Genomic DNA, 12,514 nt, shown 5'->3' on the forward strand with positions numbered 1-12,514 from the left:
CTCCTCTGCTGTCTTTGTCATGTAGTGTTGATGTTTCTGTTTTAGTACTTGAACTCTGATTGTGTCTTAATCTCTCTATAAATGCTGTCTTGACATGTGTGTTTGTAGTTTCCTATGGGTCCTGGGTCAGATGGACCAATGGGAGGACTGGAACCACATCACATGAATGGCTCACTGGGTAAAACACCATTCACCATAGCAACTACATAAATTGTTGAAAACATCTTTTACCCTTGCAGTTAGATAAATGAACATCATGTGATCTGCAAATGATTGTTGATTCATTTTTACTTTTCTCACAGGTACGGTTGACATAGATGGACTCCCAAAGGTATTATTAAACCTATTATTTAGACTTATTATTTCTTTTGAAATGGTGTTAAAACTAGCAGTTAGAATGTTAGAATCCAAACTGAACTTTGCTAAAGGATTTGGGATAGGATGATTTTAAAATAATAATTAAATAATAATAATAATAAATAATAAAAATAAATAATTCGTGCGCGCCTCAAAAGAGGGCTTACAATTTGTAAGACATTTTAAGTTACAAAGATACACAACAGCTACAAGTGTATGCACTACTTGCTTTGTGCAAGCACTATACAGGATAAATCACTATACAGGATTTACCCTATTATACTTTATCGACACGAATTGATAGGTGAAACAACAAACAGCCACCCACAAATAGTCTATAAACAAAGCATCAGGCTGTCTTTGAGTTCACATGAACAACGGTTAACTGCTGAAAATTTTTGTGCAAACCTTGATGCATTTTTCTCAGGATTCTTTGATCAATAGAAAGTTCAAAAGGACACCATTTATTTGAAATAGAAATATTTTGTACCGTTATAAACGTATTTACAGTCACTTTGGATTATTTAATGCATTCTTGCTGAATAGAAGTATTATTGTCTTTAAAAAAAATCTTACTGACCCCAAACATTGGTTTGGTATTGTACATCTTGAACACATGTAAATGATTTATAGCTTGAAACATAAAGCAAAATGGGGGGGGGGATGCATCTAGCAATGTAATTTTGCATAGATTGAAGCAAAACCACTTTAGAATGAAGAGTGACATCAGCTCAAACTATCTTTTGCCTTTGGCTCTGTTCTCTTCATCTGCACCTGTCACTTTCACCTGTCATGTCTTTGAATTTGCGCTGTCTTTCTCTTGGCATTTTGCTGCTGATACTATGGCAACCTTCTCTTCCTCCCCCTACCCTCTTTGCAGGGACCACCTGGTTCCCAACCCTCCCCTCACACTCAGCTAGCTCCCAACCCTAACATGATGGGGGCGCATGGACAGGTAACAGCACACATATCTATGTACACGTTCTCTCTGTTTATATGGTTATGCATGTTACCTGCACACATCCCGATATGTTTTTCCTAAAATATTCTGTTTTCCTTCCTCCTCTCCTTTAGCTTTTGTATTGGTTACATGCTGTTAAAAAAAATTTACTGTAAAAAATAAAAGTTACTGTATGTTCCCATATTCAGCCTTTTATGTCTCCTCGCTATGCTGGAGGACCTCGGCCACCCATCAGAATGGGTAACCCGGTAAGTCACATTAAAATGTTTTAAATAACTGTTTATTGACTTTGACTTATTTTAGCACTTGACTGTCTCTGTTTCTTTAGCCTCCAGGTGGGCAGCCTTTACCTCCAAATATGATGGACCCTACACGACCAACAGGTAAGAGACTAATGGGATCAGTGTTTGTTTGAAGGTGAAAGTCCCTTATTTATTTTACAAGTAGACTTCAAATTCAATTCGCCATTGTCATTTCATTTTGATGTGCAGGTCTGTTAAATTTTAAAATTGTGTTATTATTTGGTCAGGCCATCCAAATCTGGCACCTATGCAGAGAATGAATGCTCCTCGAGGAATGGGCCCGATGGGACCGGGACCACAGGTCTGGCTCTTATACTGTCCTAAAGCTCAACTTCACAACTGTCATTCATGAAAATCTGAGTATCTTTGCCTTAGACCCCATCAATTAGTTTTACTTACTTCTAGGACTGGACAATGTAGCTAAAACAATTGTATATCAATGTATTTTACCTCAGTATTTAATGTACATCGTATACGCATACTGTATGCACGTATTATTAAAATAAATTAATAGTTTTATTAAGCAAAGAAGCAAGAATGACAATAAAGACCTTTTATAATGTTACAAAAGATTCCTACTTCAAATAAATGCTGTTGTTTTAAAAGTTCTATTCATCCAGAGCATCCTGAAAAAATTACCAGTTTCCACAAATATATTAGCAACACAACTGTTTTTAACACTGATAATGATAATAAATGTTTCTTGAGCACCAACTCGGCATATCAGAATTATTTGTGAAGAATAATGTGACACTGAATACTAATAATTCAGCTTTTCGTCACAGAAATAAATTGTTTTAAAACATATTTAAATGCAGCCTAGGTGAGTATAAGAAACTATACTACTGTTAAAAAAATTAAAAAATAATTACATGCATACATAAATATATAAAGAAATGTTTTTGAAAACAAATGTAGTCAAATGTAGTCTGAATGTTTATTGCAAGAGGTAAAATACAGTAAAACATAGTTAAACATAATCAAGGCAAGTTTTATGATAAAGATATGATTTTATGATAAAGATTTTTAAGATAAAAATGGTAGCCGTTTATAATTTTATTTTATATGCACTAATACTAAAGTTACAAAAAAAAACTGATATTTACAAATATATTTTTACTGAAACATTTTAATAGTTGTTTGTTTGAGGAACAAGGCAAGTGAAATATTAAATCAATTGTCTTACTCTTACACCAATTTTCTGAATGCACCTCTTGTGTTTGTTCAGTTTTTTGTATGGCATCCACACATTCACAGTCATTACTACAGCTTATCGGCCGAATTCCATAAATTATGTTCAACCTGTTTTCCTCTAAACTAACTGTGTCCTTGTTTTCTCCTTTCTCATGGTGTCTTCTCGGGGTGCTGGGCATCGTAGTCTGATCCTTGGTTATCATTACAGAGCTATGGAGGAGGAATGAGGCCTCCAAACTCCATGGGCGCTGGAATGCCAGGGGTGAACATGTAAGGACACTCTCAGTCTGTTGTATTTGTGGAATTTTACATTGTCAGGCTGGTCAGGATGTTCAAACAAACAGTAATGTTTTGATAGCACCCAGAGACCCCAGGAGAATTAACTTCTTCGTCTCTGCATATTAAATTCGGAAAGGAATTTTTTTTTACGCTGTAAATCCTGACATGAAATAATAGTCAGAAAAATATTTTATTGAACCATTAGACAAAATATGTATTAAAAAAAAAAATCTACATAAAAAATTTTTTGACATGTTTTTTGTTGAGTATCATATCTGATAATGCAGGCTTTTATGGCTCTTACAGTATGATATAGGAGAATATTGAGCTTATATTTGTAAAAAAATTAAATAAAAATCACCCAAAACAAGCAAACAATATGCAATTTGCAATTTTTTATTTAGACTTTATTTAAATTCTTGAGCGTTCATTGTGATCTTACATACAAGAGACTTATTTGATGTTCTTACCAAAGTTAAAAAATAGAAACTGCTCTGTTTCTCTGTACAGGGGAGCAGGAGCAGGTAGACCGTGGCCTAATCCTAATAACGGAAACACAGTAAGATACTTCAGAAAATTGAGCTGATTCTATTAGAGGGGGAATTAGTGATTTCTGGCAAACTTGGCTGATAAATAACCTTTTGGCTTCACAGATACCATATTCCTCATCATCCCCAGGAACATATCTGGTAATTGACCATTTCCTTTTCCTTCTTTTATTTTATTGTCTGTTTTGAAAGAAACTGGTTGCAGTTCTGCTTTCACAGGGTCCTCCAGGAGGAGCAGGAGGTGGTGGATGTCCTCCAGGAACACCCATCATGCCAAGTCCAGCAGGTAATGGCTTGTCACATTTCTGTCTGCTGGCCCTTTGCCATAGAAACGGTGCCTGGCTAGGGGTTGTGAGAATAGAGTTTTATGGTGACTCTTTAAAAAGCATAAACCTCCACCTCTGTGTTCACAGACTCCACTAACTCAGGTGAAAACCTCTACACATTGATCAACTCAGTACCACCAGGGGGGAACAGATCTAATGTGAGTTACTCCACTCCTCTGCTGTCTTTGTCATGTAGTGTTGATGTTTCTGTTTTAGTACTTGAACTCTGATTGTGTCTTAATCTCTCTATAAATGCTGTCTTGACATGTGTGTTTGTAGTTTCCTATGGGTCCTGGGTCAGATGGACCAATGGGAGGACTGGAACCACATCACATGAATGGCTCACTGGGTAAAACACCATTCACCATAGCAACTACATAAATTGTTGAAAACATCTTTTACCCTTGCAGTTAGATAAATGAACATCATGTGATCTGCAAATGATTGTTGATTCATTTTTACTTTTCTCACAGGTACGGTTGACATAGATGGACTCCCAAAGGTATTATTAAACCTATTATTTAGACTTATTATTTCTTTTGAAATGGTGTTAAAACTAGCAGTTAGAATGTTAGAATCCAAACTGAACTTTGCTAAAGGATTTGGGATAGGATGATTTTAAAATAATAATTAAATAATAATAATAATAAATAATAAAAATAAATAATTCGTGCGCGCCTCAAAAGAGGGCTTACAATTTGTAAGACATTTTAAGTTACAAAGATACACAACAGCTACAAGTGTATGCACTACTTGCTTTGTGCAAGCACTATACAGGATAAATCACTATACAGGATTTACCCTATTATACTTTATCGACACGAATTGATAGGTGAAACAACAAACAGCCACCCACAAATAGTCTATAAACAAAGCATCAGGCTGTCTTTGAGTTCACATGAACAACGGTTAACGTAAAGTTACTCTTCGTCAGGCTACAGAAGAATACCATAATTCCTCCGTTCAGTTAGGCCTAAGACATCGAGAGTCACGCAGACCTATAACAACCCAGCCACAACACATAATTACAAATAACATGCCTTACCTTAACACAGAATCGACCACAGAGTCCAACGTTTATATTTTTTCTACACGAGTGGAATTTGCACCGCAGCGCCCCCCACACCTTGATGCTCATGAAAAGAATAGCATGTATAGTTATCTTTATTGAAGTGAATTAGGTTTAGTCACGCATGAATGAATTATATTTTTGCAATTTTACACATAACAATCCACAATGATCACATTACTCAAAACTGAAATTGCATGTCAAAATTACACATTGTCAATATTTTTGAGACCTCCCAAAATTTCACAAATCCCGTTTTCAGGGGATCCCATGTCTTATTAAGGGGAGCCTAGCTCCCCCGTAGTTCGCACCCTGATTATAAGCTTTACAATTGGTAAAAAGTCAACTGTTACAATTAGAATAATAAGCGTTTCCGTTTATCACAGAAAACCTGGAAATATCAGGGAATTTAAAATTTGTCATTTCCAAGTTTGGGAAGATCAGGGAAAATCATAGTCTTGGAAATTTTTATGTAGAATATACACTACCATTCAAATGTTTGGGTGAGTGAGATTTTCTGTATTTAAAAGAAATTAATTCTTATTTTAGCAAGGATGCATTCAATTGATCAAAAGTGACACTAGAAACTTGTAGTTTCCCAAAAATGTGTATTTCAAATAAATGCTGTTCTTTTATTTATCAAAGAATCCTGACAACAAAATTTCCATAAAATTATTAAACAACACTGGTAAGAATGATTTCTGAAGGATCATGTGACACTGAAGTAATTGCTGCTGGAAATTCCGCTTTGCCATGACAGAAATAATTGATATTTTAAAATATATCCAAATAAAGAAGTTAATATTTATACAGTTCTAATGTATTTTCGATCAAATAAATGCAGTCTTTCAAAAACACTTCAGAAATCTTACTCCATAAATTTGAATGGTAATGTACATCAGAAATTGTTCTTTGTGAATGCAATCGCAGTTATTTGGAAAAATATATATAGAATTTTTTTTAAATCCTGGAAATTCTTTGGTTAAAATGTGTGGAAATTCTGTATAATGGATTTGAAGTTTGTTATTATAAGTTTATCAATTATAGGTTGTTAAATATTTGTGTTCTATAGTTGTCAATAAATAATAAAACGCGACAGATCATTTAGGCCCAATTAATCTTAGCAATGATGGCTTTTAGATGTTACGTGCCTATAATTATACATTTTATTCTCAAAAGTGTTTCATCCAATAGAAGCATCATTAAACTAAAGAATACTGCTGACTGACATCTTGATGGAGTTTTCTTCTTTACAATCTCAGAACTCTCCTAATAATCTAAGCAGCATGATAAATCCACCAGGAACGCCACGAGATGACAGTGAATTAGGAGGAAGTTTCCTACACTCTTTCCAAAATGAAAACGTGAGTGCCAAAACAAACATATGACTTGATGGATTTTGGGGGGCCTGTATAAATGAACTTTTCTCTTCCTTCAGTACTCACCGACAATGACAATGAGTGTGTGAAGGATGAGCTCCAGCACCAAGACACCACATGTCTTAAAGAACAAGGACCAACCTCACCAAGAACCAGTTGAGTCTAACCTCACACATCCATAGGAACCAAATCCTACCGCAGCTCTGGATGAGGGTGGATGCTTCTCATTTCAGCACGGATAGAGGAAGGACCTGTCTGAGATGAGAGCTCCATCATTTTAAACCACTCCAATATTTTCATATAACTTTAACATAGAAGCCCACACACACCAAGACAACATAAATTTGCTTCTTTTTGTTAAGTGGATCTCAAAATTTCAGGACCATGACAACATTTACACTGTGGATGTAGTGCAGAATACTATGTACTTCAGCGAGGATGTGCAGCATGTGTGTAACATTCCATTAAGAGTATTTTAGGATCTACACCTTAGGCTACAGTAGATTTGATATGCACCAATGCGAATGACAAAAAAATCTAGCATTCTGCTATAATTTCCTTCATCGCATACTTGGGGAAATACAATGGACTGTTAGCTAAATAAAATTACTACTTCTGTTCAATGTCATGATATTTTATAACAATGGATTTTACTGCTAAAGCCTTTTAATGAGCCTAATGTGGGACATTTTTCCATGGGACACTCAGAAGATGACATGAAATCAAGAGTTGTTGTGTTTGACCAAACTCCCACCCAAAAACACACTTCATCATGCAACACTGCATCTTTTCTCACTGGCTTGGTTTTCATTTTCCTTTGTGCCATTGTAGTGTTTTGACCCATTGCTGTTTGCCTTTAGTCACAGTTAAAAACGTGCCGCTAACACCCAAAAGACAGTTATTTAACTAAACTTAGCCAAGAAGGAATGCCCTCTCACATTCAACTGCTTTTATTTCCTTCAAATATTTTGAGATGTGTAAATATTTGTATTAACAATTTCAACAGCTGAGACAAACTGAACAAGTTTCACAGATGTGGTGAACAGAAATGGAATACTGAGTCCCTGAATAAAGGGGGTGTCTATATCAAAAGTAAAAAGTCTTGTGTGACCACCACACTAAGGTATTTGCAAGTTCCTGAGCTTCTGGGGGGACACGTGGTTAGCCACTGTGAGGATGATTAGCTGTCCTTCCTATCGCCCTGTTCAATGAACAAGCTTGAAAAACATTGTTTAAACACTTTCCAAAAAATTGGATTTTGTAAAATTATCTTTAAAATATAGTATGCTGAAAAAGGGGTGATTCATTTTTTTTGCTGAGTTTATATATTTTAAGTTTCTCTTCCCTAGTCTGTCTTAATATTGTACCGCCTTACTTGACCTGTTACATCATGTTGTTTAGCCTTTACTGTATGTATTATGTTCCTTGGAATACACAGTGAAATGACTTGTGTAATTTTTATGATTAAATTATTTTTTTGTTCATACAACTATTTCAAGTCTCATCTCTTCTGCAAGTAAATATGTATAATAACAAATGTTTCTGTCAATATTAGTTAAGAGACATTCAAATGAACAGTCATGGTTAGTCTCAACGGCCAACATTTTATTCACAGTTCTTAATTATTTTTTCAATTATGGGAGTTTGACATATTAAAATAATTCTGGCATATTTCTGGCAAAGGTGCTTTGGTCTGTTCACACTGCTCCTTGTAAATAAAGTGCCAGGAACTTCTTGAAGGTGTTAGGCTGATATCCCGACAAACCAGCAGGGACCTATAATGAAGAGCATGACATGTTCAGTCGACAAAGCTTGACACTAGGGCTGCACGATAAATCGCATGCGATATTTAACGCGCATCTCCTCAGAAAGCCGGTTCTGTAATCAGTGGTAAATCTCCATCACCTGCGGGCTTTCACATTGAGCAGCATTAACTACACTGAGCCGTTGTTCACTGACGAGCTGCGCAAAAAATCGCGCGAATATGAACGTGGTTTCGCGCAGCTCGTCAGTGAACAAGGGCTCTGTGTAGTTCAGGGATCCACAAATCTGGCCCACGAGATCCACTTTCCTGCAGAGTTTAGCTCTAACCCTAATCAAACACACCTGAGCATGCTAATCAATGTCTTCAGGATCATTAGAAAATCACAGGTAGCGGAGTTTGATCAGGGTTGGAGCTAAACTCTGCAGCGCATTGGACCTCCAGGGTAAGATTTGCATTAACTACATTAATGCTGCTCAATGTGAAAACCCGCAGGTGATGGAGATTTACCGCTGATTACAGAACCGGCTTTACTGATAAGATGCGCGTTAAACATCGCATGCGATTTATCGTGCATCCCTACTTGACACCACCCTCTTATACATCACAACTCAGTTAGTGGAATTCTAATTTGTTGAGCACAGAATTCCAAGTATTGTTCAGCACTTTCTAAGCAAGTAACGTTTCCTTGTAAGCAAAAAATAAACAGTGGCTTTCTGCACAGCACAATTCGTCTGAGATAGTCAAAACAAATGTTTAACCACATTTAATATCAACTAACTAAATTTAAGAACCCTGCCATTAAATAAAGTTGAAATATTTGTTGGATAGGCCATACACTACAGATTTTTCAAAATATTTTTGACTTAAGTCTTTTATGCTTACCTAGGCTGAATTTATGTGATTAAAAAAAAAACAGTAATATTGTGATGTAATGTTATGTTTAAAAAAAGCCACACAACTCGTTAAACATCGCATGCGATTTATCGTGCATCCCTACTTGACACCACCCTCTTATACATCACAACTCAGTTAGTGGAATTCTAATTTGTTGAGCACAGAATTCCAAGTATTGTTCAGCACTTTCTAAGCAAGTAACGTTTCCTTGTAAGCAAAAAATAAACAGTGGCTTTCTGCACAGCAAAATTCGTCTGAGATAGTCAAAACAAATGTTTAACCACATTTAATATCAACTAACTAAATTTAAGAACCCTGCCATTAAATAAAGTTGAAATATTTGTTGGATAGGCCATACACTACAGATTTTTCAAAATATTTTTGACTTAAGTCTCTTATGCTTACCTAGGCTGAATTTATGTGATTAAAAAAAAACAGTAATATTGTGATGTAATGTTATGTTTAAAAAAAGCCACACAACTGTTTGTTTGTTTTTTCCACAATTTGCAGCATTTATTTAAAATATAATTTTTTGTAACATCATTAATGCCTTACTGTCACAATCAATTTAATGCACTATTTATAAAAGTATTAATTTCTTTAAAGCCAAATCTTGATAGTCAAAGTTAATTTATCTAAATGAACTCCTTACCTGCACAACTTTCTTCTTGATAAGAGGCTTGACCTTGGCAAACTCATAGAGAGGCTGGTCCTCGTCCACCCATGCCAGATTCTTCACTCCACTGTCAGACTGCAGGTCAGTCGTGTTGAGCTGAAACACCACAAACTGGAATAGACGGCCATTAGTGGCCACGCTCTGCACCACGATGGGCTTCTCCAGGACACTGGGCTCCTTCTGCAAAAAGATGAGAGAACATCTGGAAACTACTTTTTTGCCTTATATCATTACTGACAAACTCAACTGAACATGCAGAGTACAAAGAAGCAAGATCATATTTAACAGTTTTTTTACTAAATTAACACAAGGAAGAATTATCTAGAATATTGTTTATTTCTATGTGCCAACATAGGAAAACAAAGTAACAAACACCACTTATTTATCTACATACATTTTGCACTAAAAGAATGCCATTTGGAGATCTGGAGATTTTAACATTTTTTACTGATGTTAAAAACATTGAAACAGTTTGAACGGATTCACAACAATTAGCAGTATATACAGCCTTGTTTAAGACCAAGGAAAAATTGTGTTGAATATATATATTTTTTTTTTCAGGATTCTTTGATAAATAGAAAGTTTGAAAGAACTGCATAAATTTTAAACAAATTTTTTCCGGTTGAAGTATTTACTGTCACATTTGAAAAATTTCATGCATCCTTGTTGAATAAAAGTATTAATTTCTTAACAGAAAATAAAGAGAAAAATCTTATTGACCCAAAACCTTTGAACAGCAGTGTACATCGTGTTGCCAAGCCCTTATCAATAGTTGAAATCAATGTTTTAATGATGCAAGGATCTTACCCCATACAAGGCTTGTGCTCGAGCCAGCGCATTTCCAAAGGTGAACATTACCATTTTAGCACGGAGCTGTTCAGGAAGGAGTTTTGGGGTATTTCCCATCTCCATCAGGAAGAGAGTGTGGGCATGAGGGTAAGGATAGTCCTTTCTGAATCCTGGCGAAAGGAAAAGAAGCAATTAATTAACCGATAATATTTCTTTTTGCCATCATGTGAAAATGACTTCAAATTAAACATGCTAAAAGTCACTTTTAATTAAAAAACACTGGCTGATTGACCACTGTAATAAATTACTTTCAGTTGTTGTTTTTCAGGAATTTGCTGTGAGTGATTGTGAATTAAGTCAGTGGCTGACCTGTGTCGTTCTTCTCCTGGTAAACATGTGTGTTCTGAAGGTCAATGGTGGGGGCAATGGGATAGAAGGTCTCCAGAGCCTGATCAGCAGTGCTCTGGATCTGCTCCTGTCCAGCCACCACCGGTAAAGGGGTCATGGAGTTCAACAGCAACCCATTCTGACCTCTGACCTGAAACACGTCCTCTCCTAGGAACAGATGGATTTTGCATATTATTTAACAGAAGTGGTTAAATAATGCATTTTTTATCTAAATACAGCTTTGTCAATAAAAAAAACTAATATATATATATACACATATATACATATACACACACACAAACATAATAAACACATAAATATATGTAAAGAATAATTAATTCTACATCCATTTTGAATACTACAACATTTTGAATAATTAAACATTCCAAATTTGGGATCAGAAAGCTTTTTTTTTTAATTGATACTTTTACTCAGTGTGTTGGAATGCTCAAAAATGACAGCAAATACATTTATCTTATGAAAGATTTCATATAAATGCTGTTTCTATTTCATTAAGGAATTCTGAAATCACTGTTTTCACAAACATATTAAGCTACACAGTTATTTTCAACATCGATAAGAAGAAGTTTCTAGACAACCATCATATATCTAGACAACCATCATTCATCATAGAATGATTTCAGAAGGATCATGTGACACTGAAGACTGGAGTAATAATACTGAAATTCAGCTTCGCCATCACAGGAATATATCACATTATATACTGTATATATATATATATATATATATATATATATATATATACACATATATACATATACACACATAATAAACACATAAATATATGTAAAGAATAATTAATTCTACATCCATTTTGAATACTACAACATTTTGAATAATTAAACATTCCAAATTTGGGATCAGAAAGCTTTTTTTTTAATTGATACTTTTACTCAGTGTGTTGGAATGCTCAAAAATGACAGCAAATACATTTATCTTATGAAAGATTTCATATAAATGCTGTTTCTATTTCATTAAGGAATTCTGAAATCACTGTTTTCACAAACATATTAAGCTACACAGTTATTTTCAACATCGATAAGAAGAAGTTTCTAGACAACCATCATATATCTAGACAACCATCATTCATCATAGAATGATTTCAGAAGGATCATGTGACACTGAAGACTGGAGTAATAATACTGAAATTCAGCTTCGCCATCACAGGAATATATCACATTATATACTGTATATATATATATATATATATATATATATATATATATACACACACTCAAGGCCTGGGCGATAAAACTGTATCGATATTTATCGACGGTACACCATCATCGATAGAATAAATGTTCAATATATCACACGATAGTTTCACGCTTTTTTCATTTAAAGGCGCGTGTTATGAGTGACAAGTAGAGAGCCAACAGAACACACAAACACGCTGAAATGAGTGCCGTGCCTGCCTGCGATGAGGAAAAAAAAAAGGATTATTAGTCAAATTTAAAATAAAAATTTGCATTCAAATGAAAAAAACGGTATATTTGACTTTTAGGTGTGCATCAGGGAGCCTTATCAGCGGTGCACGCGATGCGGTGAGGGTGATGTTGTTGCATTT

At 35.0% G+C, this 12,514-nt stretch overlaps 2 protein-coding genes across 2 annotated transcripts in view; one reads left to right on the top strand and one right to left on the bottom strand.

The window, feature by feature from the left end:
• ssbp3a (single stranded DNA binding protein 3a) overlaps window positions 1-7,951 on the top strand; it is a 63,481-nt gene extending 55,530 nt beyond the window's left edge. Inside the window, exons 15-29 of the mRNA XM_016277161.1 lie at window positions 109-178; window positions 303-391; window positions 1,199-1,312; window positions 1,507-1,566; window positions 1,647-1,701; window positions 1,848-1,921; window positions 2,999-3,084; window positions 3,604-3,652; window positions 3,747-3,782; window positions 3,861-3,927; window positions 4,055-4,125; window positions 4,247-4,316; window positions 4,441-4,469; window positions 6,299-6,400; window positions 6,475-7,951. Of these exons, the coding sequence (XP_016132647.1) occupies window positions 109-178; window positions 303-391; window positions 1,199-1,312; window positions 1,507-1,566; window positions 1,647-1,701; window positions 1,848-1,921; window positions 2,999-3,084; window positions 3,604-3,652; window positions 3,747-3,782; window positions 3,861-3,927; window positions 4,055-4,125; window positions 4,247-4,316; window positions 4,441-4,469; window positions 6,299-6,400; window positions 6,475-6,504 (1,002 nt within the window). The 3' untranslated portion in view covers window positions 6,505-7,951. The remainder of the gene's footprint in view (window positions 1-108; window positions 179-302; window positions 392-1,198; window positions 1,313-1,506; window positions 1,567-1,646; window positions 1,702-1,847; window positions 1,922-2,998; window positions 3,085-3,603; window positions 3,653-3,746; window positions 3,783-3,860; window positions 3,928-4,054; window positions 4,126-4,246; window positions 4,317-4,440; window positions 4,470-6,298; window positions 6,401-6,474) is intronic.
• An 81-nt stretch (window positions 7,952-8,032) lies between these two features.
• Window positions 8,033-12,514, bottom strand: part of mrpl37 (mitochondrial ribosomal protein L37) — a 10,101-nt gene continuing 5,619 nt past the window's right edge. Inside the window, exons 4-7 of the mRNA XM_016277131.1 lie at window positions 10,909-11,094; window positions 10,558-10,709; window positions 9,727-9,930; window positions 8,033-8,190 (exon numbers count right to left, since the gene is read on the bottom strand). Coding sequence (XP_016132617.1) covers window positions 8,113-8,190; window positions 9,727-9,930; window positions 10,558-10,709; window positions 10,909-11,094 — 620 coding nt within the window. The 3' untranslated portion in view covers window positions 8,033-8,112. The remainder of the gene's footprint in view (window positions 8,191-9,726; window positions 9,931-10,557; window positions 10,710-10,908; window positions 11,095-12,514) is intronic.

Source organism: Sinocyclocheilus grahami, unplaced genomic scaffold (genome assembly GCF_001515645.1).
Source record: "Sinocyclocheilus grahami isolate Dianchi unplaced genomic scaffold, SAMN03320097.WGS_v1.1 scaffold109.1, whole genome shotgun sequence".
Taxonomy (NCBI): Eukaryota; Metazoa; Chordata; class Actinopteri; order Cypriniformes; family Cyprinidae; genus Sinocyclocheilus; species Sinocyclocheilus grahami.